At 43.8% G+C, this 22,540-nt stretch overlaps 1 protein-coding gene across 13 annotated transcripts in view; it reads right to left on the bottom strand.

Moving 5' to 3' along the window:
* POLQ (DNA polymerase theta) overlaps positions 1 to 22,540 on the bottom strand; it is an 86,833-nt gene that overhangs the window by 11,025 nt on the left and 53,268 nt on the right. For 9 of the 13 annotated variants that reach the window (XR_008317679.1, XR_008317677.1, XR_008317678.1 and 6 more), the window contains 7 exons: positions 21,864 to 22,057; positions 20,478 to 20,609; positions 19,234 to 19,408; positions 13,591 to 13,720; positions 7,263 to 7,378; positions 5,659 to 5,843; positions 1,832 to 1,943 (listed from right to left, as the gene is read on the bottom strand). Coding sequence is in view for 8 of the 13 variants with exons in the window: in XM_053302758.1 (XP_053158733.1) it covers positions 1,832 to 1,943; positions 5,659 to 5,843; positions 7,263 to 7,378; positions 13,591 to 13,720; positions 19,234 to 19,408; positions 20,478 to 20,609; positions 21,864 to 22,057 (1,044 nt within the window). In the remaining 5 variants the exon portion in view is untranslated. Of the gene's footprint in view, positions 1 to 1,831; positions 1,944 to 5,658; positions 5,844 to 7,262; positions 7,379 to 13,590; positions 13,721 to 14,617; positions 14,770 to 18,303; positions 18,426 to 19,233; positions 19,409 to 20,477; positions 20,610 to 21,863; positions 22,058 to 22,540 lie in introns of those variants that run through there. The other 4 variants (XR_008317680.1, XR_008317681.1, XM_053302764.1 and 1 more) reach the window with 4 other exon arrangements.

Genomic DNA, 22,540 nt, shown 5'->3' on the forward strand with positions numbered 1-22,540 from the left:
AAACTACAAAAAATACTATATGGGATTTGGGAGACATCCCCGTTATTACTTCTGAATAATATACACGAGAAAGTTGAATATTATTCTGCATGAAAAATATCTAAACTGGTAACTTTTTTGAGTTACAAGTCTGAATTCGAGAGTAAAAAAATGCTGATGAACCATAACCATACTCAAATTTTTAATCGTTTAATTCCCTACTCCTAAATCTTTGGGTCAGCAGTTTCTGTTGCTATTAAAAATGGAAAACAAACATCACTCTGTCTGGCTTACTGTATTCCCTAAGTACTTTAACAGAACAAGTAGATTGTATGTTACATTTTTTTCAGCTGCATTCAGAAACTGGATCATGTAAGAATGCCACCATACATAATGAGGCTGTTCTCACGACCAGCCTAACTATGTCTGGGCTGCCCCAAGCAGGATTAGGCTGGTCGTGAGAAGCGGCGGGATCCTCGCAGATCCCTCCACTCCCCACCTGCTTAACCCCCTTAACAAACCCAGCTTCTAGCAGAGGTTGAGTGTGTTCTCGTACCCTTAACCCGGCTACTGGGTATCGTGTGATAGAGACGGGTGCATAGAGTGCCGGTCTGATGGGGGAATTCCCAATGCAGTGTGCATGTCATGCGTTGCATTGAGGGATTCATTCCATGCCTGGAGGCCGAAACAGGTTCCAGCCCTGAATACCTCCGCCCTGCTCTATGCTTCACAGAACTGCATGGAGCAGGGCTGCACATGTGGGCGCATGGGAGGCACGTGCTGAGGATGGACGATTTGGTCATCGGGGGGGGGGCAGGGGAGGAGATAGATTAAATGCAGCTTTTCCCCCGCGCCCTCCCAGCCTGCCTGGGATAATCAGGTGAATCACCCCAATATATATCTCCATCCTTATATGACATTTCCAATACTTTCCTTCTGTATTTCAAATTTTATATTAATCTGCTTGGTGTTATGTACTAGTGACAAATTGTATTGTAGTGGGTCTCTCTCTTTCCTCCCCCTTCCCCTCAAATTCAGAGACTCAAAGTTTTTTTCTGTTGGGATGCCTACATACAGGGAGTGATATCAGGGATAATCTCTCTTCTATAGTTTTAAAAACCTATAATATCTATCTGAAAGTATCCCTTTATTTCAAATTCTCAGTTTTGATTGTTGCCTCAACTAATAATCACAGTGACACCCTACCAAATGCTAATGAAATGTCAAATTTGCAGGTACCGGGTCAGGGTAGGGTCTTAATAACTCCTGGTCTGTCTTCCTGGAACACAGGAAGCTGCCTTATACAGAGTCAGACCATTGGTCCATCTAGCTTAGTATTTTCTACATAGACTGACAGCAGCTTCTCCAAAGTTGCAGGCAGGAGTCTCTCTCAGCCCTCTCTTGGAGATGCCAGGGAGGGAACTTTAACCATCTGCATGCAAACATGCAGATGCTCTTCCCAGAGCGGCCCCAACCCCTGAGGAGACTATCTTACAGTGCTCACATGTCTCCCATTCAAATGCAAACCTGGGTGGACCCTCCTTAGCAAAGGGGACGATTCATGTTTGCTACCACAGGACCATCTTTCATCCTCAATGACATGAAATAGTTTTTATCTCTTCTACTATCTAATTCTGAAGCCTAGAGACTCTCACAAGTCAAAAGAGCTTAGTATATTTGCAGGATTCAATTTTAAGAAACAGACAAAAATGGACTTGGAGCCCTATTTATTCCAAATTTTCAAGAGTTAGTGTGAGTGGAAGTTTGACAGAGAACTTTCAAGCACAATTAAACAAACCAATAATTTATCTCCAGAGAAGTCAGGCCCCTATCAGGTACTGGCAATCTTTACCTGTGTATCTTGATTTGAAGGATTCAATGTAACAGGAAGCTTCTGATTCCTCAACATCCATTTGGTCTCCTAAGGATCTAGCTCCTATTCCATAGATTATTCCATAGCAAATCTACAGAAACAATGAAAACAATTCATGCAAATACTACAGTCAATAAGTTTCCAGCATGAGAAAGATAGGATGCATATTTATAACTGATGTTTATAAATAAGCAGGGATGTTCTTATGTTCTCTGAGTGGTCATCTCTGCAGTCCTACGTATGAGAGCAGTGCCTGCACAGGACTACCTTTGGAAGTTTGCATGCCAGGGAATTTGGGATGTGGTGGGGGTGGTCCTGCAACTGCACATGCCTCAAAGAAGCAGGGCAAACATGTTCCCCCTCATTTTGTTTTCAGCTGCCACGTGGCTACATGTAGGAGTCAGAGGACACAGGCAGTGGAGATGGATGGTTGTCTGACTGTAAAGATGACTACTTTAAAAAAATCAGTTACCAATAAGCAACCTGTCCTTTTTCCATCTCTGTCCAGTACCACATATGGGAGTTCAGCAAGCTTGCATACCTGGAGGAGGGTACTGTGTTCTCCGGCAAAAAGGCTCAATAGAACCTGCCAAAAAGGGTACTTGCCTTAGAGAGATATCAATTTATAAAAGATATTCTGGACTCAATCTGCAGCTTGGAAGCATAACTCAAGTTCTCTTTCAACTGATAGCACCTTTTGCCTCCACCACACTTGGATACTATGAACAAATGAATCCAAAATAATTCCCGAGTCTGAATTAAAAAAATTGCTGCCCAAATAGCAAGAGGAGTTGTCAGGTTTTGAAGTACAGGAAACAGTCCATTTGATTTGGACCACCAGTGGTTGTGATTAGAAGATAAAGTTTTGCAGTCAAGTCAGTGTCGACTCCTGGTGACCAGAGAGCCCTGTGGTTGTCTTTGGTAGAATACTGGAGGGGTTTACCATTGCCATCTCCTGTGCAGTCTGAGATGATGCCTTTCAGCATCTTTCTATATTGCTGCTGCCCAATATAGGAGTTTCCCATAGTCTGGGAAACATACCAGCGGGGATTCAAACCAGCAACCTCTGGGTTGCTAGTCAAGTCATTTCCCCACTGCGCCATTAGGTTTTCCCATATATTGCCTGAATAACATTGTGGGAAAGATGTTAAAATTATAATGGGTGACACAGTAGTGCCAGTATACTTATAAAGATGAGGAATTGCTTCAACATTCTGCCATTATAAAGAGCCCCTGGTGGCACAGTGGTAAAACTGCCGCCCTGTAACCAGAAGGTTACAAGTTCGATCCTGACCAGGGGCTCAAGGTTGACTCAGCCTTCCATCCTTCCGAGGGCGGTAAAATGAGTACCCAGAATGTTGGGGGCAATATGCTAAATCATTGTAAACCGCTTCGAGAGCTCCGGCTATAAAGCGGTATATAAATGTAAGTGCTATTGCTATTGCTATTATAAGCCCTGAACATTCTATTACTCATAAAATCAATACTATCCATCCAATTGCCCTGAAATTGTGCACATATCAACTAGATGACAAGAGACACTACCCCTCCAGAATTTCAGATCCATTAAAAAATGGCTGAGATACAGCAATTTAAAATTTTAACTCCTAAAAAGTATTGGCAACTAGGGATGTGCACAAAGCAGATCGTTACCTGTTCCTCTACTGCGGTGCCATGCTGCTCAGAAGTCCATGTGCAGCTGCTGCACTGCACCTGCACGGCGGTGAGACACATATGGATGGCCGCCGCACATGCATGTACATCCCACGCAGCAGCCACACATGGACTTCTGAGCGATGCTGCATTGCAACAGGAAATGCAGTAGGGCAGCGGAGGAGCAGGCAAAGACCTGCTTTCCTCGTTCTTAAAGGTCCCGCTCCCTGCCTCGCCGAAACTATTCAGCAGGCTGCATCGAGAAACTGCTGAACAGTTTCATGCACATCCATATCAGTGACCTTTTGTCATCACAGATAATGGCATTTATTTTTACATTTTTAATGTCTCTTAAATATTTCCCAAATATTCATTGGACTAGTTCCTTTGGCTGGTTTGAAAAATATCCATCCAATGGTTTTCAAATAACTACTGTTTGAATGTGGAGTATCTTTTTCTCTTCATCCCAGTTCCTCAGCAAAGCTCAGAAGAACATACTGAGTGGGCTAAACCCATTTATTTATCTGGGGCTTACATTTGAATAAACATTCATATGATTAGGACCAAAGACTCCATGAGAGGGAATTCCAGAGAAGAAAACCCCCCAAACCATTCCCACCCGACATCAAGAGACTGCCTGTGAATATGGAAGTTTCACTTGACCATACTTCAGAAATGAACCCTCCATATTCACAGGCAGTTTGACTCTCTTGAAGAGCCTCCATGTTCAGTCTACACCAAAACACAAGTTTGTTGGCACAGGGTGGAAAGGTTTTCTGAGATTTCCATGCTGCACTTCCTTGGAGCTTTCTGGAAGCATCTGGCTGAGCACTTTGGGAAACAGAGCTGGAATACATAGTGGGATACTGCTCCTTCTAAATAGATAGCACATTTTCCTTAAAGCTAGTGTTGTGCAATTCAATTTGACATCGAATCAATTTGGGTCAAACTGGGGGAGTGAGGTTTGAAAATTCGACCCCAAATTGAATTGGGGTCAAATTACACTTAGGAACACAGGAAGCTGCCATATACTGAGTCAGACCATTGGTCTATCAAGCTCAGTATTGTCTACACAGGCTGGCAGCAGCTTCTACAAGGTTGCAGACAGGAGTCTCCTTCAGCCCTATCTTGGAGAAGCCGGGGAGAGAACTTGAAACCTTCTGCTCTTCCCAGAGCAGCTTCATCCCCTGAAGGGAATATCTTACAGTGCTCACATGTGGTCTCCCATTCAAATGCAGCCAGGGCGGACCCTGCTTAGCTAAGGGGACAATTCATGTTTGCTACCACAAGACCAGCTCTCCTTTTACACTTTGAAACAGAGGGCCTGATTCGGGGTCAAGGAGAATCAAACCCTCATTCAACCCAAATCAATTTGAATGCCATTTTGGAGGCCCATTTTGCTGGGCTTGGTCCACCCACCGATCTCAACTGGCAGACCAGATCTCCCTGGGAAGAAGTGCCATTTTGAGGCCCATTTTCCCAGCAAAATGGCCCTCAAAAAGGTGCACAAATCACCCCAATCAATTGGGTGATTTGGGGCTGATTCGTTGAGGCAGCTGGCCAAGCTAGCTGCTTTCAACAAATCAATTCTGGGGAGTCTCTGATTTGACCCCGAATTGAATCATAGATTTTGATTCATGAACACCCCTATTTAAAGTTCTAATGTGCTTGTATTAGCATCCTAATCTGGTCTCAGATTTAAGTAAATTGTGAAAGCTACAAAGCATTTTTAGTAGGCCTAATTCACTTTTATTGTTGCATTTAAATTATCAGAAAACAATAAATTTTCCACTTAAAAGTGAGGCCTGATTGGAAAGTAAAGATAATAAGTTTAGGTAGCTTTGTACTTCATATTGGGTAAGCATTTTTCTCTTTTAAATGGCTAATAAAACAATGGGCACAAAGCACTACTGGATTGTCATCATCCTGGATATTGCCTTGGACTGGTGGTTGGTTTTTTGTTTTGTTTTTTAGAGACAGAAGCATCATCTGAACAGACTCAAGTTATTTTGAGCCAGAGAGATATATTGCAAATATTTTATTTTCTGCAGGTGGTAAAGAATCACCCACTCACATAGCAATTTACATTTAAAAAACCATGTTAGTCAAGTTATATTAAATGCTCTGGGAAGGCTAGATATGGGCAAGACTACCTGCTTGGCTTGTTGCCTTAAATCATCCCCAACCACTTCCGGATCAATCATTTTCCACTCAGCTGCAATGGTTTTGAAGACATCACCACCATCATTTAAGACCTGTAGAAGCCGATCATCACGGCACAAATGAGCAAGGATCCTCAGCTCGAGCTGGGAGTAATCTGCAGCCAAGATCAAGCCACCTAAAACCAAGGAAAACAGAATCAGAAAATAAAACAAGCATTTCTCTGTATCGTTCCAATTTTAGTATATGTGCTGCCGAAGTGAGCACAAGCATTTTCATTGTAATTATTGTTCATCCACATAATCTGTGTACAACCATTCATAGACAGTGACCACGTAAGGAGCATTCTACAGTCTTGAACATTGTCCTTGCTTACAACTTAACCTTGATCCACTAGTTATTTATATAGCTCATTATTGTCTATGCTGACTGGCAGTGGCTCTCCAGGATTTCAGGTAGGGATGTTTTCCAGCCCTACTTGGAGATGCCAGGGATCGAACCTGGGACCTTATGCAAGGCAGATGAGGGGTTTTATTTATTTTTATTTTATTTATTGTTAAAATTATACCCTGCTTTTCATTAAGAAAATCTCAAGGCGGCTACCTCCATTTTTGGGAGGCTTCCGGTGCTCCACTGACAGTTGAAGTGGAAGCATCTGAAGTCTTCCTTCATCCATGAAGGAGCTGTGGAGAGAAAACTGCAAACAGCCAGGAAGCCACCCTATTACCTCTGCAGCCAGTGACAGCCAATCAATTTCAAAGATTCAACTTGCCACAACGCAAGATACCACACCATATTCATATTGCTTGAATAATGTGCCTGTTTAAGGGCGTGGCCAGTAGCAGCCACAACTTCCTGTCATTTTGGAGCTTGAGTGAACATGGAAAGCCCTTCACACACCATGTAAAGCCAAAAGGTTTTTGGTTAATGAAATAATTTTTTCAGACTGTACGATGATAGAACATTTTAAAAGGTTCACACCTTAACTTTAGGGTTGGCACTCACAGCCCTATAAAAGTAGGAGGGGTGTTCATTATACTGTGCAGCTTTTAAAAAGGAAGATATACACTTGAAGCACAGTACAATATTCTGAATCCAACATTTAATTCTGCACATATTGGTATAATAGCCGTTAGGGACACTTTTTGACCAGCTCTATTTTTATTTATTTTTTAAAATGATATTTTGTGTAATATTTTTGAAACTGTGTTCTTTATGTCAGATTGTTTTTGTTTTCCAAGCATATTGTCCAAGATTACATATCTTGCATCCTTCCAACTACGATTTCCATTAATTATTGCTGCCACCTTAAGTGGTGAAGCAGGGAAATGCTTGACTAACAAGCAGAAGGTTGCTGGTTTGAATCCTCACTGGTATGTTTCCCAGACTATGGGAAACACCTATATCAGGCAGCAGCAATATAGGAAGAAGCTGAAAGGCATCATCTCATACTGCACGGGAGGAGGCCATGGTAAACCCCTCCTGTATTCTACCAAAGAAAACCACATGGCTCTGTGGGTGCCAGGAGTTGAAATCGACTCAACAGCACACTTTACTTTACCTGCTTAAGTACTAGGGCAACAAAGCAAGGTATTACCTGGAAATGGAACAAAGGCATGTCTCAAGCTAACAGAAAATGGCAGTCTTCTCCTCTTGCACAACTCTTCAGTCAAACTCTTAGCCCCACATGGAAGGACTGAACACTTTCTAACTCTGTAAAATTAAGCACAAACACACCCCATGGCATTTAACTGTTTTCAATAGGATACTGCACCTGTACCAAGTTAAACAAGAATTAACATTGTAGAATTAATTCCAACATACGTAATGATTAAAAACAAAAACTTCATATTAAATTTATCTATTTATACATACACACACCACCCCAAACTTCTGTCTCTGGGCAATTTACAAACAACATAAACAAATTAAAACAGAAATGAATACCTTAGAACAATTTAAAACACAAGTCTAGTTTAAAAGCTTGGGTGAAAAATGTGTCTTTAGAGAAATCTCATTTTTACATTTTATTACACTTGTATACCATCACTCATTGACTCTTGAGGTATAATAAAACAAAACAATTGTTGATTGACAGTATATACTTGGGATTTAATTGGCTATTAATAAATATAGTAATATAAGCAGTATTTCTAGTAGTCTAGTCTTCTCTCTTTCTGAGAGAGAGGGAGAAAGAGGGGTCCGGGAAAGGCAGAGGCTTGACCAGCCTAGCGGCTCGTAGAAACTATGGGAGGTGGAAGCAGGGGAAGGGGGAGAGAGAGAGAGAGAGAGAGAGAGAGAGAGAGAGAGAGAGAGAGAGAGAGAGAGAGAGAGAGAGAGTAAAAACAGGTTGCTTATCTGTAACAGATGATCTGGCAGTGATCCACTGACAGTCACAAAAGTGGGTTCTGCGCATGCGCAGAACAACGTTGGGACAGATTATTTAGCCCCTCCCCCGCCAAGTATGCGTGCTCCGCGCCTGTTACATTTGGTGGCTGGGTGCCATTTCCCTCATTTTCTGATGGCTGTCAATAGCATACTATTGCAGTATTCTTTCTATTTAATTTAGCTTTCCCAATGCTTGCTTTCTGAAGTGGGGTTGGATGGGTGGGTTTTGTGACTCTCCAAAAGGTGGTAGGACATTGTACTGATAAATCTTTTGTCCCACTGTGAAGCAGAAGAACTTCCTGTGAGTTTCCTGTAGGCTGATGTGGAAGTAGGTCTAATGTCACAATCCACTCCTCCCCATGCAGGAGGGGAAGGATCGCTTGCAATGTGATCATTCAAAATTTTCTTGCCTCGACATACAGGTTGAGCCACTGCAAGCCCATTATGGGACAGTTTCTCCCGTCCCACTTTGAGCTCTGAAAGTAACGGGAGTAAAATCCCCCGTGTCTGTATACCCACTACACTGGAGATATTGCTCCTTTCTCCATCCACAAAACAACTTCCTCCATCAGAGTCTCTTAGGCAGGGGTGAACGTCACCATCATATAAACTGGAAGGGAATTGAATTCTATCGCCTATCCTGTTTGCATTATCCTGTTTGCATTATCCTAATCTGATGTTATGCGGCGCCATGCTTAGGCATGACTCGCCAGTCTGATGGTGTAGCTGGCTCTGTCCAGGGAGATGGTGGTCCTGGTTCTGAACGGTGGAGGTATCAGTAGAAAGGGTGACGTTTCCGACTGTGCAGTTGGGCTGGCATTCCAACCAAAGGTGTTGCTTAGTTGATTGCATAGCCTTGCTGTGTGCAGCTTGATTGCCTTTATTCTTGGTGTTGTAAGGCTTCTTATTGTAGCATTGGAGGAGACCGTGGTAGTCCTTCCAATCTGACTGGCAATAGTTGCTCTGTCTATGGTTGTAAGGATGGAACCTAGTATCTTAGTATTGGAGTACTGCTGCGTTGTGGATGTGAAAGTTTTTAGGGATGTACACAGACCGGTCTGGAGGCCATTCTAAAGGGGACATGGAGCCAGTTTGGTGCCGAGTGTGTGTGTGTGTGTGTACCTTTAAGGGTGGGGGAGGGTGTACTTACCCCTCCCACCACTTTCCCCCCGCCAGCATGCCTGCTTTGTAAAGCATTTGGGGCGGCAGGGTACCTCCCTGACGCCCCTTCTCCCATTCCTCACCAGAAGGCTTCAGAAAGCCTGATTGCGTGTTTGCATGTTATGCGTGCACGTCGTGTGCACACATGTCTGATGTTCGCACATGTGCACAGTCAGGCTTTCTGAAGCTTTTTGACGAGGAATGGGAGAAGTTTACAAATGCTTTAGAATACAGGCGTGCCGGCGGGGGGGGGGGAGCGGCGGGAGGGGTAAGTACACCCTCCCCTGCCCTTAAAGAGCCCCCCTCCCTAGTGCGGGGTCGCGGAGGTGCAGTTCCATGCACACCTCTAAACATTTTAGCTGTATATTTATATTTTTTCCATTTTTCCATAGTGGTGGAGTCTGTTTCATCACAGAACAGACCTTTTCCACCAAAGGGTAAAGCCTCCACCCTGTCTCTCATATCCTGTTGGACTGGTGGAGCGTAACCAAGCATACCAGTATAATGCTACTGCAGATGTGAGATGCTGATTCTGCCAGATGCTTGGTGTTACTCAGCTGTTGTCTTGTTGCTGTAGTTGTCTCAGTAAATGTTTCCTCAAATTTCTTTTGGAAGTCTGCTGGAGCCGCACATTTCTCAAAAAGATTGTCCTACAAGGTTTGTGTATATTAGGATAGACAAGCCATATAATTAGCAATCTTTATTGACAAACATGCTGCGGCATAAGTGCAGCACCCCAAAACATCCAACTTGCGGCCCTGTTTATTGCCCGGGGAAGTATACTATCTGTTGCTTTTTGAAGAAGAAGCACCGTCGATAATGATATAATTCGGTATAGGGCGTTTCAATAGATATCTGTTATCTTCTCCCTGCACCCTACAGAGCGTTTCCAATTTTTTAGAGGTGGGTGTTGATGTCACAAGACCCTCCCATGCTGACTTAGCAGTCTCAGTTATCACTGGGACAATGGGAAGATATACAGGTTGAGTTGTTAAAGTTTTCTTCATAAAATTATAGACTGTCATTTTCTGCTTAAGATTGAGACCCAGTACAGAAGCCATCTCTGCCACTTGCTGGTGGTAGGAGCGCATCTCCTCATTGGGTGATATGGAATGAGTGGCAAGTACATCCTGGCCAGGGTCAGAATTCTTTCTGGTAGATTCAGAACTCAAATTCATCATCAGAGGAGATAGGTTCTTCAGACCTCACTCCTAGTTTGGAGCCGACTATCTTAGTAGCATTACATGCTGTAACTGAAGCACTCGCTTTCGCCAGCCAGTGCTGTTTGTCTAAGTTTGTCGAAGAGCCGGATGAAGTCTTAGACTTGGAAGATTGCAAAGTCTTGTCCAAGGTGAGTGTTTGAGTGATATTAGAGGTCAGTAATACCTGAGTCTGTGTAGACATAGATTTTGGCTGAACTATAGTTTGCATATACATAGAATGAACAGCCTGAACTGGAGCGGGGATAGTAGCTAGAGATTGAGTTGCAGAGGTAACAGCCTTAATAGAAGCAGTGACAGGTGAAAGTAGGCATGCACAACTGCATCTTGATGCACAAACAGTGGAACAGCCCATTGAAGCATTACGACTTGCTGTACAACTGTTTGTACAGCCATATCCTGTATGATCACTAGAGGGGGAGAGACTTGAATAGCCATCTGCACCATGGAGCCTCCTGCAGTCTTGCTTTCCATGCTTTGAATGCCTTATAGTCCTCTAGGGGAACAGGCGAAGGATCCGAGGATGCAATATCCCATCCTCAAGCCAGCTGTAAACCCTGTACAGGTGTTATAAAGCCTGAGTACTGGCAAAAAGGATGGTCTTTTTGGAACTGGTGGGGTTACATCCACAACGTCGTCATCTTGCAAATCCAGCCCCTGACTAAGAAAGCCTCCAAAAATGCCCACTGACAGAGTGCTGTCACCAGACTCCCAGGGCTAAAATATGCTGTGTTGACTTTGGGTCCAAAGACATCACTGCATCGACATCGAAGTCGACACTGAACACCAGCAGAGATGTTGCATGCTGGATCAACGCCGAATCTTACCTCCAACAATGGGCATCGAAGTGTCGATGGTGACTGTTGAGGGGTTGGAGCCGGAGATAGAGATATGGCTCAATGTCAAAAGCCCTGAAGCAGCAGTAGTTGAAGTTGGAGAGGGAGCTGTTTGATTTCAACCCCTCTATGCCAAAGGCGGAGAGCTGCGTCACAGCCCTGTAAGGGAGGGAGTCGTCTCACTCAACTTCGAGTGAGGACAGGACGACCTCACAGACTTGTCCTTGTGCTTCTTCGTCCATGGAGCATCTGAACTATCCCTCTCTGCCTTGCACTTTCCCTTTTCTCAATGAGAAGACTTGTGCTTCCATGTCGACTCTGGCTTTTTAAATATTGAGGTCAACTCCGATGTTGACTGTCTCAGTGCTGGAAATTAAGACTGTATAGATAGAGCAGTCCCCAGCTTAAACGTCGGCACCATGCCGAGCACTGAGGGAATTTGGGGCAGCGACTTCCTCGAGGATAGAGTTTCCTTCAATCGAGCCGCTCGATTCTTCAAGATCTGCTGCTTAGAAAATGAAGTGCAGCACGATCAGTTTGAAGTGGCATGCCCTTCCCCCAAACAAAACAAGCAGAGGTCGTGGCCGTCTGTAGATGGGAGTTTGCCTCTGCAGTCAGCACACCTTTAAAGGTGGTCTTCCCCCAGGGAGAGGTCCCAATCATGAGGAAGCAGTCCAAACACTAATTTAGACCGTAAAGCAAAGAATATCCAAAAAACTTTCCAAAGCCCATTACGAAAAAATCCACTGAGGTAAACATAGCCAATCCAAAAAAACTAAAGACAAGTCCTTTAACCGTCCTGTGTCAAAGGATCCATAAAATCACACCGAATACTTTATGATTAGAAACAGAGTAGTCAAAGTCCAGTCCAAGATCAATCCGGTAAACAGGTAGAAATCCAAATTACAAACTTTCTGAGAAGCCGAAGACACTGAAGATCCGATCGTATTGGCGGTCAGAAAGAAATTGATGGAAATGGTGTCCAACTGCTGAATGTAACAGGTGCGGACTACGTGTACTCAGTGGGGAAGGGGGTGCATCGAGGAGCTAAAGAATCTATCCCGAAGTTGGTCTGCGCAGGCACAGAACCCACTTTTGTGGCTGTCACTGGATCACTATCCAGATCTTTATTTCTGTCTTTTATTCTCCTGTTTCATAAATGAGGCCAAGGGAGTGGATCTCATTGGGGAAATCCAAGGAGTCCTATCCACAGAGATGCTGCCAGAATAGTAGGCAAGGAGAGACAGCAAAGTGCCGACTTGGTACCAAGTTCCAAAGGGCTAAGGCATTCTGTATGCCAACGGCCAATCAGAGGGAGCACTGGAGTTTGCCTTGATTGCATTTTAGGGTGCGGTTAGGTTCTCAGGATGTGTCTTTTGGCGAAGACACATCCTGTTTGTTCTATATGTAAATTTAACTTTAAGAATTCAAGGATTTAGTGCTTTGCCTCTCCAGACTGCTGTTATATGACAGTTTTCATCTTAAAGGAGAGACCTGTTTCCTGCTGGCACCAAATATCTGACTCTGCAAAAGGATTGCTCAGGTTTAAAGCTGAAATTCAAGATGGAGAGAAGGCTATCTGGAAACATGAGATCTGAACCAGCCCCATACTTACTGCCACCAAAGCAAAAAAATGCATCAGTCCATCAGACTTCATAACATTTCCCCTAGTCTCTTCCTCTCATTTCCCCTAGAACATGGCCTTACGTTATCACTATTGAGCCTTCCTATGATGTCAACAATACATTGAACTGTGGAATAGAGCAAAAAGAATACACCTGCTAAACCTAGATAGTAGCTTGGATTAGAAAACAACACTAAACCAGTAACATCTTTAACATCTGAACCAAGCCTGCCCTGCCCACAAACTGTGACTTGTTTGGGGCCAATGAACCAGAATCTGCAACTATGGTTTGATGTTGGTTTGCAAACCCAGTTTCTGCTAACACTGATATACTGTAATGGCTAAATTCACAGTCCATTGACAAACCACAGTTAAGGCCACTGTTCTACCATAAGAGGGCAGCTGTACTATGAAAATGAAAGTGAAATTATAAAGCTGAGTCCTGAGCAGATGGGAAATAAAAGGAAACAAGCAGCTCTAAATCAAGGTTTGCCTCTTGCCCATTTGGAACTCACCAGTTAAGAAGTGGATTCTTAGTACAAATCAGAATTACACATTTTCTCTGAACCCAGCAGCCATCTCAAATGCCATCGCTTAAATCTAATGCCATTATTTTCTGGAACATATTTGGAAAATCCAACAGTAGAGCTAAAATTAAGAGGAGAAACTGTAATAAATTGTCCAATGTATTTTTACCTTCTTCCTAGAACATTGGATCCCTTGTGTGGTCCTTGAGAGGGAGGACTCTCTTCAACTAAGGTTGGCATTTCAATCTCAAAGTCTTTGGGCACATTCTGTATATTTGGCTCTCTGAAGCTTATGCGACCTAAAAGCAAACAGAGGGTGAGCTATGGGAAATCAGTATTCTTGTTCCATAGCACATCTCTGAATACAGAAGCTGAACTAAATAAAGCACAAGACATCTAAATGCAAGAAGTACTCACAAGTACAAGCCACGGCATGCTTCCTGATTTGTGAAAGAGTACATCTCTTTTAAAAAACTGAAATAAAATCCCTTGAAGGGATTAATCTGAGAACACTTAGTCTGTACATGGTCCAAAAATCTAGCTTTTGTACATTATACATGTTCCTGAACTACAGAGAGATATCTTGATAATATCCCCTTAAAGTACAGTGGATACCAGAAATACACACACGCACGCCTACGATAACCAAATGGTACTTCCTTAGTGGCAACTTCAGAACTCGAGAGAGAATGGACTTGAAAGGCATCACAACCTCTCCAGTTTTCTCTCTGGAAACCTCCCCCACCCCTCCCCCCACACCCCTAGTGTTTTTAACAGGTGCAGAAAGACTTTGCATACTTTTCTTTATGGTAAGACTTTGACTATTGCTTAATGGTGATCCCCTTAAAGACTTTGAGTACAATGTCTATGCTGCTTTTGCTTTGTCAGTCTAGGTCAGCTTTCTGAAGAGACACACAAAGATCTGAGAGCCTGTCACCAGAGCTTTGCAAAAAGGAGATTACAAAAAGCAATAAGGGAGTTTTATGTGGGAGTTCAGCAGAGGAGTGTGCAGTGAGGGAAGACCAAGTGCTAAGGGACTCTAAACAACATGGATCGTAAGAGAGGTGCTGTGGTAACCTGCAGCAAATGTGTTCATTTTCTGATGCAAAGAAAATTGAGAATGACACCTGTTTCAAGAGCAAACTAGTAGCCCTGCTGGAAGAGAAGGTGGAGGGCCTTCAGGCACATCTTTCTACCTGAAGCTTATCAGATTCAAGGGAGATGAGGAGCTCCTGGACAGGACAGAAGAAGCTCTCCAGAAACAACCACAGAAGGAGGAGGTTTACACGGAGGATGAAGTCACCCCATCAGAAGAAGTGAGCACATGGAAACACGTGACAAACAGGAGCTGGAGAATCAAGAGATATTCAGTGTCACTGGTTCTGAGCAACTGGTACAATGCTGACCTGTGGCCCCTCTAATTTTTTTTATCCCTGTGCGGAATAAGTTTTGTTCTGGGCGGCAGTATCAAGGCAGTGTGTGCGCACCTACATTCAGAATGGGGCCCTCCTGATTCAACCTGAGCAGGATCTAAATTGAACTGAACGGACATAGAAAAACTTGTGAGCTTGCACACATGCGCATGCCTTAGAGGGAACAGTAATGCTGGCCCACTGTCACCTGAACAAAGGATTACCATCCCAAGCTGCACAGGACAGGTAGGAAAACAGTTGGTCCCCCATAACTAGGATGGACCCAACTACTATCCCAACGAGCAGGAGATGTGCAGTGGTTGTGGGTCACTCTTCCAAGAGGTATGGAGCCAGTTGTGTGCAGACCCAGTAAGTCACTAAAGGAGATATGCAGTTGCATGTATCCAGAATGCTATGAAGTGGTTGCAGAGACTTATCAAAGGCATAGACCACCACCCTTTTTTGCTGACCCATGTGACAACAAATGGTATCACCAGAATAAACTGATGGATCTATAAGACACTGGATAGGAATGTGAAGGAGTTAGAGGCACAAGTGGTGTTTTCACTAGTGGGGGAGGGAGAGCTCAGTAGGCTTAATACCAGTATCAAGTATATGGAAGAAGAAAACATATTTCAAATGTGGAAGCAAAAAGGAGCATTAGTTCACTTACTGTGAAGGCTTCTTCTTGCTGCTGGAGCTGAGGACATCTCCGATTCTTGTGGGCGGACAAGGCGTGCAGTTCTGAGACCCTATGCACAGAAGTTACTGCTATTAGGAAAACAGTCTTGTAGAATAAGATTCTTAATGGTATGGATCTTATCGGTTCAAAAGGTCGTCCCTGTAGTGCTCTCAGTACAGTGTGTAGGTCCCAAGATGGAAACCGATGTACCACCATGGGCGAGAGTAAGGTTGCTCCTCACAGAAACCTTTTAATATGAGAGTGATTTAACACTCTGCTTCTTGAAACCTCTGAGACGATTCCAGCAAGTGATGCCACCTGTCTCTTTAGCATATTTGCCTTTAGCCCCTTGTCCAAGCCCTCTTGTAGAAAGGCTAGGTCTTTAATCGTTATTGCATCACAAAGAATTGAATTTTTGGCCAACCAGCATAGAAATGCTCTCCATGTATATTGGTATCAGTATTCCATACTGTCTCAGTATTCCCCGCTCAGTCTCCAGGTGGCTAGCTGTAACCAGCTTGGATCATGGTGCTCTACTGGACCTTGATGTAGCAAGTTGGCTGATACAGGAAGAAACCATGATTCTTCGGTGGCCATGTGATACAGTTCGGAGAACCATGGTCTCCTGGGCCAGTATGGTGCCACTAGGATGACCTGTACTCTCAGTTGTCGCATTTGGTGAAGGAATTGTGTGAGAAGTGGGGTCAGAGGAAACACGTACAGAAGTTCTGGAGGTCACACTGCTGATAGCGCATCGACTGCTTCCGCTCATGGGCACAAAATCACCCAATGTTTCGGGAGACCATAGGTCAACTTGTTTACATCGACTCTCAACACCCAACTCCCCAGGTTCCTCACCCTCAACTGTCGGGATGTATTGGAATATGTAAGTATGCCTCCTTGAGATCTATGGAGGCTAATGGGTCTAGGTGTTGCAGAGATTCCGTTATGGAGTGAAGAGATTCCATGTAGAACCTGCGCTTCAGTACCCAACAGTTCAGAAACCTGAAGTCCAGAACAGCCCTGAGAGAACTGTCTTTCTTGGACACAGTGAACAGAATTGAATAAACCCCCTTGCTGTGTTGAGATGGTGGAACCAATTCTATCACATTTATTTCCATCAGGTATTGTATTGCATTTAGTAAACCTATGTGCTTGATAGGCCAATGTGATCTTGGCATGGGTATGAATCTGTTGGGAATAGTAGCAATTAATTCTATTCTGTATCCTGTTGCAATAGTTGCTTAGTACCCACTGGTTTGTGGTGGTCTTCTGCCACTTGTGTAAGAAGGCTGACAGTCGCCCTCCCAGACCTCTTACAGGTAAGTCATTGATGTTTTTGTGGTCTGGGCTGGCTTGAGAAGTTCTGTTGGTTCTGGTTGTATGCCCTGCCCCCCGCTGCTTGTTCCTTTGGGGGCCCTGGGATCTAAAATCCCTGTCCCTCCCTCGAAAGGAGGGTTGGAACGAGCGAAAGGGCTGGAACTGGAACTGAAAGTTCCTCCCGCGTGGTGGGCATTCCTGTCTGCATGGCTCTGGAGGCATTGGCATAGTTTTGCATTTTTCTTTTGACTCCACCAGTACTTCTTTGAGAGCCTCTTCTCCAAAGAGCTTTACCCCATCAGAAGGGACTGCAGCTAGATTTGCTCTGGACGCTGTGTCTACAGGCCAATGTTTTAGCCACAGATTGTGTCTTCCTACAACTGTTGCGGTAGATGCCCTGGAGGTGAATCTTATAGCGTCCAAAGTGGCATCCAATACAAACGCCTGGGCCTTTTGGATCTTTATTAATTGATGTCTAAGGCTACAGATGTCAAGTGGAAGATCTTGAATCAAGTCATCCAACCATTCTACAGAGACACAGGATAACATAGTTGCTGCCGCTGACGCCCTAATGGATAACGAAGAAGCCTCGTTTGCTCTTCTAAATGAGGCCTCTGTACGTTTATCATTTTGATCCTTGAACGCCGATTCCCTGTCTCTAGGGAGCAGTGCCACATTTAACAAGAGCTACCACCGGTCCATCTGTGGGAGGAACTTTGAACATATCAGTTGCCTCTTGCTGAAAAGAGTACTATTTGTTAGCCACTGCTATGGATTTCCAGTTAGATGTATCAGCTTCCCTTTGATTAGTGGAATGATGATGCCTTGTTTCCCTGGTGTGCTTCCTTTTTCTTTCGGCTTTTCTAGGGGAATGGCTTTCAGAGTCCACAGATGAAGATGATGCAGAATGCCCCCTGCCCCTCTTTTTTCCTTTCCTTTCCGTCTGCATTACACCTTTTAAGGATGAATCTAGAGTGTCTTTAATCCAATTTTGCCATGTAGTGGGCATTGCCTGGGGCAAATTTATCGTTGTCATATCTATCAATGGGGGCTGGGGGGGCATTTATGCTAACCATGACAAGAAGGGATCTCACTGGTGCAGAGGTAGCATCCCTTTGTGAGGCTGCAGCAGTGTCTCTCCTGTGCTCTGTTCTTGCTCTCTGGCAGTCTGTGGCCAGCAAAGTTGGAGTCAGGGAGGCGTGGCTGTGATCCGCGGCAGCTCCCGACCTTCTCGTCAAAGCCAATGAGCCATCGACGCCCGGAGTGGTAATGGCGTGTGTCTGCTGCTGCTGGGAGCTTGGCTGTGGTGGGAGCGAGGTGTCTGCCTGGCCCACGCTGGCCGGCTCTGAGCCTTCCTGAGCTCTGGCAGCTTCTTGTAGTGCGGGCTGGTTGGGAAGGACCCGATCCGGTGTCCTTCCATGCAGCTTGGGAAGGACCCGGTCCGTCACCCTCCATTTCAGTTAAACCACGTGCCACAACCATTGAGGGTGGCAGCACGGAAAGCGGGGAGCCTGGGGCTCTAGATGCAAAGGGAAAGCCCGTTCCGCTTCTTCCTCTTGGTAAGGGAATATGCCTAATAGCCTGTTGGCGCTCCATAAGCATACAGGGAGAGGAGAAGTGAAAATAAAAAACAAAGTAAGGTTTTTTGTTTGTTTTAAAGAGAGACGGTAGCAGAATAAGAAGCACAACAAACAGACAATAGATGAGTAGAGAACAAGAAAATAATAATTGTAAGATAAGAGCGTTCAAAGAGAAGCTATGGAGATCTTTCTAGGAGCGCAGCAGGACTAAAAGAACTGGGTGTGGTTATCCATCCCAGGCTCTTAAGGCTTGTAATATTTTTCCATTAGTCCTGCCTGGGAGCACGCGGGAAGGATAACCCAATCAGAGATGTCCTCGGCTCAAGGCAGCAGAGAATGGGGGAGAGGGAGCTCTGAATTACACAAGTCACAGCAGCAAGGAAGCCAGAATGTCTCCAATGTCTACATACTAATGGCTCAGAGTATGGGGGCAGCTGCAGAGGGAATGGGAAATAGCTGGAAATTTCCCTCCCCCGACTTGCACAATGAAAAATTGGCAGAGAGTTAATTGGTATGTTGGACACTGTATTTAATATAATACGTAGTTTGGTTGTTAGTGCTCCTATACTATGAAAGACCACAAGAGTTGGGATGGGAGTAGGAGATGGAAATCCCACTTCCCAGAACAATTGATAAGCATTTTGCTAGTCCAAGAAATTGAGATTACATAGAAATCCAGCCATCAATGAGCAACAGCATAGTGGAAGAAAAACAGAAAAGCTTGGATTATTCGTGACAGCAGAATACTGCATCCACTTAATTCCTTTTCATTAGCAGAGATACCTTTAAAAAAAGAGAGAACACACATCACTGGCTACCTGTAGCACTGTAGCATTGGGAAACAGGATAGATTCTTTCCATTCCTAGCACAGGATTCAAATGCTTCTCCCTCTGCAGTGGATATATCACTTTGGTTATTGCATTGGTTATCTTCCTCCATTCTAAAATGAGGCCTGGTAATGGGTGTAACACCTTCAATTTCTCTAACACATCCTATGGAAATTAACAATGGGACAAATCAGTTATCTATAAGCGTTTTCATTGCCTTGATATTAAGTTTTACCACCATGTTCCTAGAGAGAACTCTCTCTCTCTTTCTCTAAATACACACACACACACACACACACACAGCTCAAAGGAAATGGGAGTTTAGCCAGGCTAGCATGGATGTGGAATGACCAGACTGCCATGCTCTGACCCAGGCTGAACAGGACCAAGGCTGTGGCACAACTGCTGTGACTTTGGGGGGGAAATACTTCCTGGCCTTCCCTAGACGAACAGGGAAGGAGTGATACAGGGCTGCTGGGGAGCATGGACGCTGGTCAGTCTCCCATTGTTGTTCTTCCTTTTCTCTTCCTAGGCTCTACCTTACAGGCTCACAAAGAGCTCTGAGCAAGCTTGCCTTCTTGCTTGAGAGTAGAACGTTGACAGGTAAAGGTTAATCCCTTTCAGGTATCCCCTTTGGCATTTCTGAAATCAAAGCACACCTGTGCTAGCACTGTTTAAGTAAAGTTGTGCCCTCGATTCAGTGTCGACTCTTGGCGACCACAGAGCCATGTGGTTGTCTTTGGTAGAATACAGAAAAATGGTTTACCATTGCCTCACATTGCAGTATGAGATGATGCCTTTCAGCATCTTCCTATATCACTGCTGCCCAATATAGGTGTTTCTCATATTCTGGGAAACATACCAGCGGGGATTCGAACAAGCAACCTCTTGCTCGCAAGGCAAGTCATTTCCCCGCTGCGCCAGCCTTAAAATGACAAATTCCATTATACAGTACTGCCATGATGAAAAGATGCACATGTAACACATTTGGGGTCTTTACGTAAAAGACTGAATTAACAGTATTGAATCAGACATACCAACTATAATCCACTGAAGTTTAAATTGGTATATGGCTTTTTCATGGGAGTTAGTAGTTCAAAACTGCGAATTGTGAAACAATTTCTCCCACTAATTTTTTACATCCCTGCCTTCTTATCTGGCTGATGAGAGCAAAGCAAGTTAAAGGCTGTAGTGAGTTATTTTCATACAATTTTTTTTGGAACAAAAATTATACCTTGGTTGTTCTGAATTGCTTGCCCAATCTGACTCGGTTTCCTTTTGCCATTGCCCTTCTGGTATAGCCTAATGTTTTCTTTTGCATTTTTATTTCTCCATCTGGTGGCAACTTCTGCTCCAAAAACAACACCTGTAAGAGATGCAAACTTAAGTCACTCATCTTTTAGCAGACAACAGCCATGGATTCTGAATGACTCACACTTCATTGATAATCTTTTGAATCAGCTAATTAAAAAGAAGAACAAACATAAAGTGAAGTATGCCATGGTGGTTCTGCATACAATTTAAACAGAATCTTACCTTAATTTCTAATTTACAGATAATTCTACTATAATGGGATGTAAATATCCAGATTAAATAGTTTTAATATGTTTTTTTTTAAAAGCCAGTTGCTTACCTGTAACTTATGATTTTCAACATAATGTAATTGAACTAATGTAAAATGGAATCACGGCTATGGGACTTGTGCCTGAGCACAGCCGACTGCAACTACTAAAGCTTTAGTCAGGAAACTGATTCCCTTTTCACTCAGTTGCTTCTAACAGAAGGACCAGCAGCATGGGAAAGAGGGCAGGTTGTGCAACTGCACAGATGGACATTTTTTAAAAAAACTAAGGTTAATCAGGGTAGCAAGAACACGGGGCAGTGAACACTGTTTATGAACTAAAATTAGTAGGGATGTGCATGAACCACAATTCGATCTGCGGTTCGAGCACAGTTCAGGATTGCAGTTTGGGAGCATTAAGAAAGAGGTGAGCAGGTCCTTACCTGCACTCCACCACCCCATGCAGCTTCCTGCTGGGACGGCATCCCAAAAAGCCCTACGTGGCTCCAGCATGCACATGGCGCCTGCACATGTGGTTTGTGCACATCCCTAAAGGTTAGTCAGGGTGGTAAGAACCCTGCAGAAATCTCCCACTGACTGTCACAGTTCTTAATGGTACATTTGGCTTAAAATAGAAATAGTTTCCCACTCCAACTACTCATGCAAATTATATTAAGTTTTCACTACAGATACAAGGGGATAACCTCTGTATAAAGAGATGATCATGGCAAATGATGGCTTTTAATTTTTACTAGAAGTCCAGGCTATGTGTTGCTGTCTTTTTTCTGTCAATAAAGAATGGCTCTGATAAAGAATGTATCAGACCATACATAGGGAGTACGGAGACACTCAGAACATGCTCAGAAATTATTAAATGTTGAGAACAGACTGCCATTGGAAGGGGTCAGCACTCTTGCCAGTTGAAGAGGGGCAGCAACTCTGTTTCATTTGTGGATTTCTGTATGATCCACAGTTATCAGTCTCCCATTCCACTTGCAACAACAGGAATCACTCTATCAGAAAGAGCGGCTTATTCGCCCAGCAAGATCATTCCAATACCTCAGCAATGTCATCAGGACAAGTCAAGCAGAAACTGTGGCCTGCCAGCTGATATATTCGATTCTCAATCTCATTTAGTTTGGCCTGCATGATATATTTTTGGGTCTCACACTCTATCATGCTAAAGCCTATACCGTTGAGCTCCAGCAAGGCCAAGCAATATTGATTTGGCATCTCCACCTTACGAAAAATATCTGGAATAAATATTGACACAAACAGGGTAGAACACAACATCAGTTTAATGTCACAGTTTGCACACACTACTATTGTAGGCCACCTAAATTAAAATAAATTAGACGTTCCTACAAATATTTTAATCCCACACAAACATTCTTCAGTTGCTCTTGATAATATGTAGTATATAGCATAGGGAGTGTAAGAGTAAGCAGGAGCTCATAGCCTAGGAATGGAGACTAATCCAGCTGGGAAATGACTTTAGAATCTGAAGGGATTCAATATAATTGGCTTAAAAGCAAGACTTTGAAAAACTCTCTCTCACGCACGAGAGCAAGAGCGAGAGAGAACACCAGCCAGCCAGAATCACTAGCCTATTAAACCTGGGGAAACATTCCTCACGAACACTAAAATATATCATACTCAAGAGCAGTTATTGTTTGTGTTACATGTCACCCAACACCCTTTCTAACTGTGTATGATGTTCAGCGGAGATGGGGGAC

Source organism: Hemicordylus capensis, chromosome 2, assembly GCF_027244095.1.
Source record: "Hemicordylus capensis ecotype Gifberg chromosome 2, rHemCap1.1.pri, whole genome shotgun sequence".
NCBI lineage: Eukaryota > Metazoa > Chordata > Lepidosauria > Squamata > Cordylidae > Hemicordylus > Hemicordylus capensis.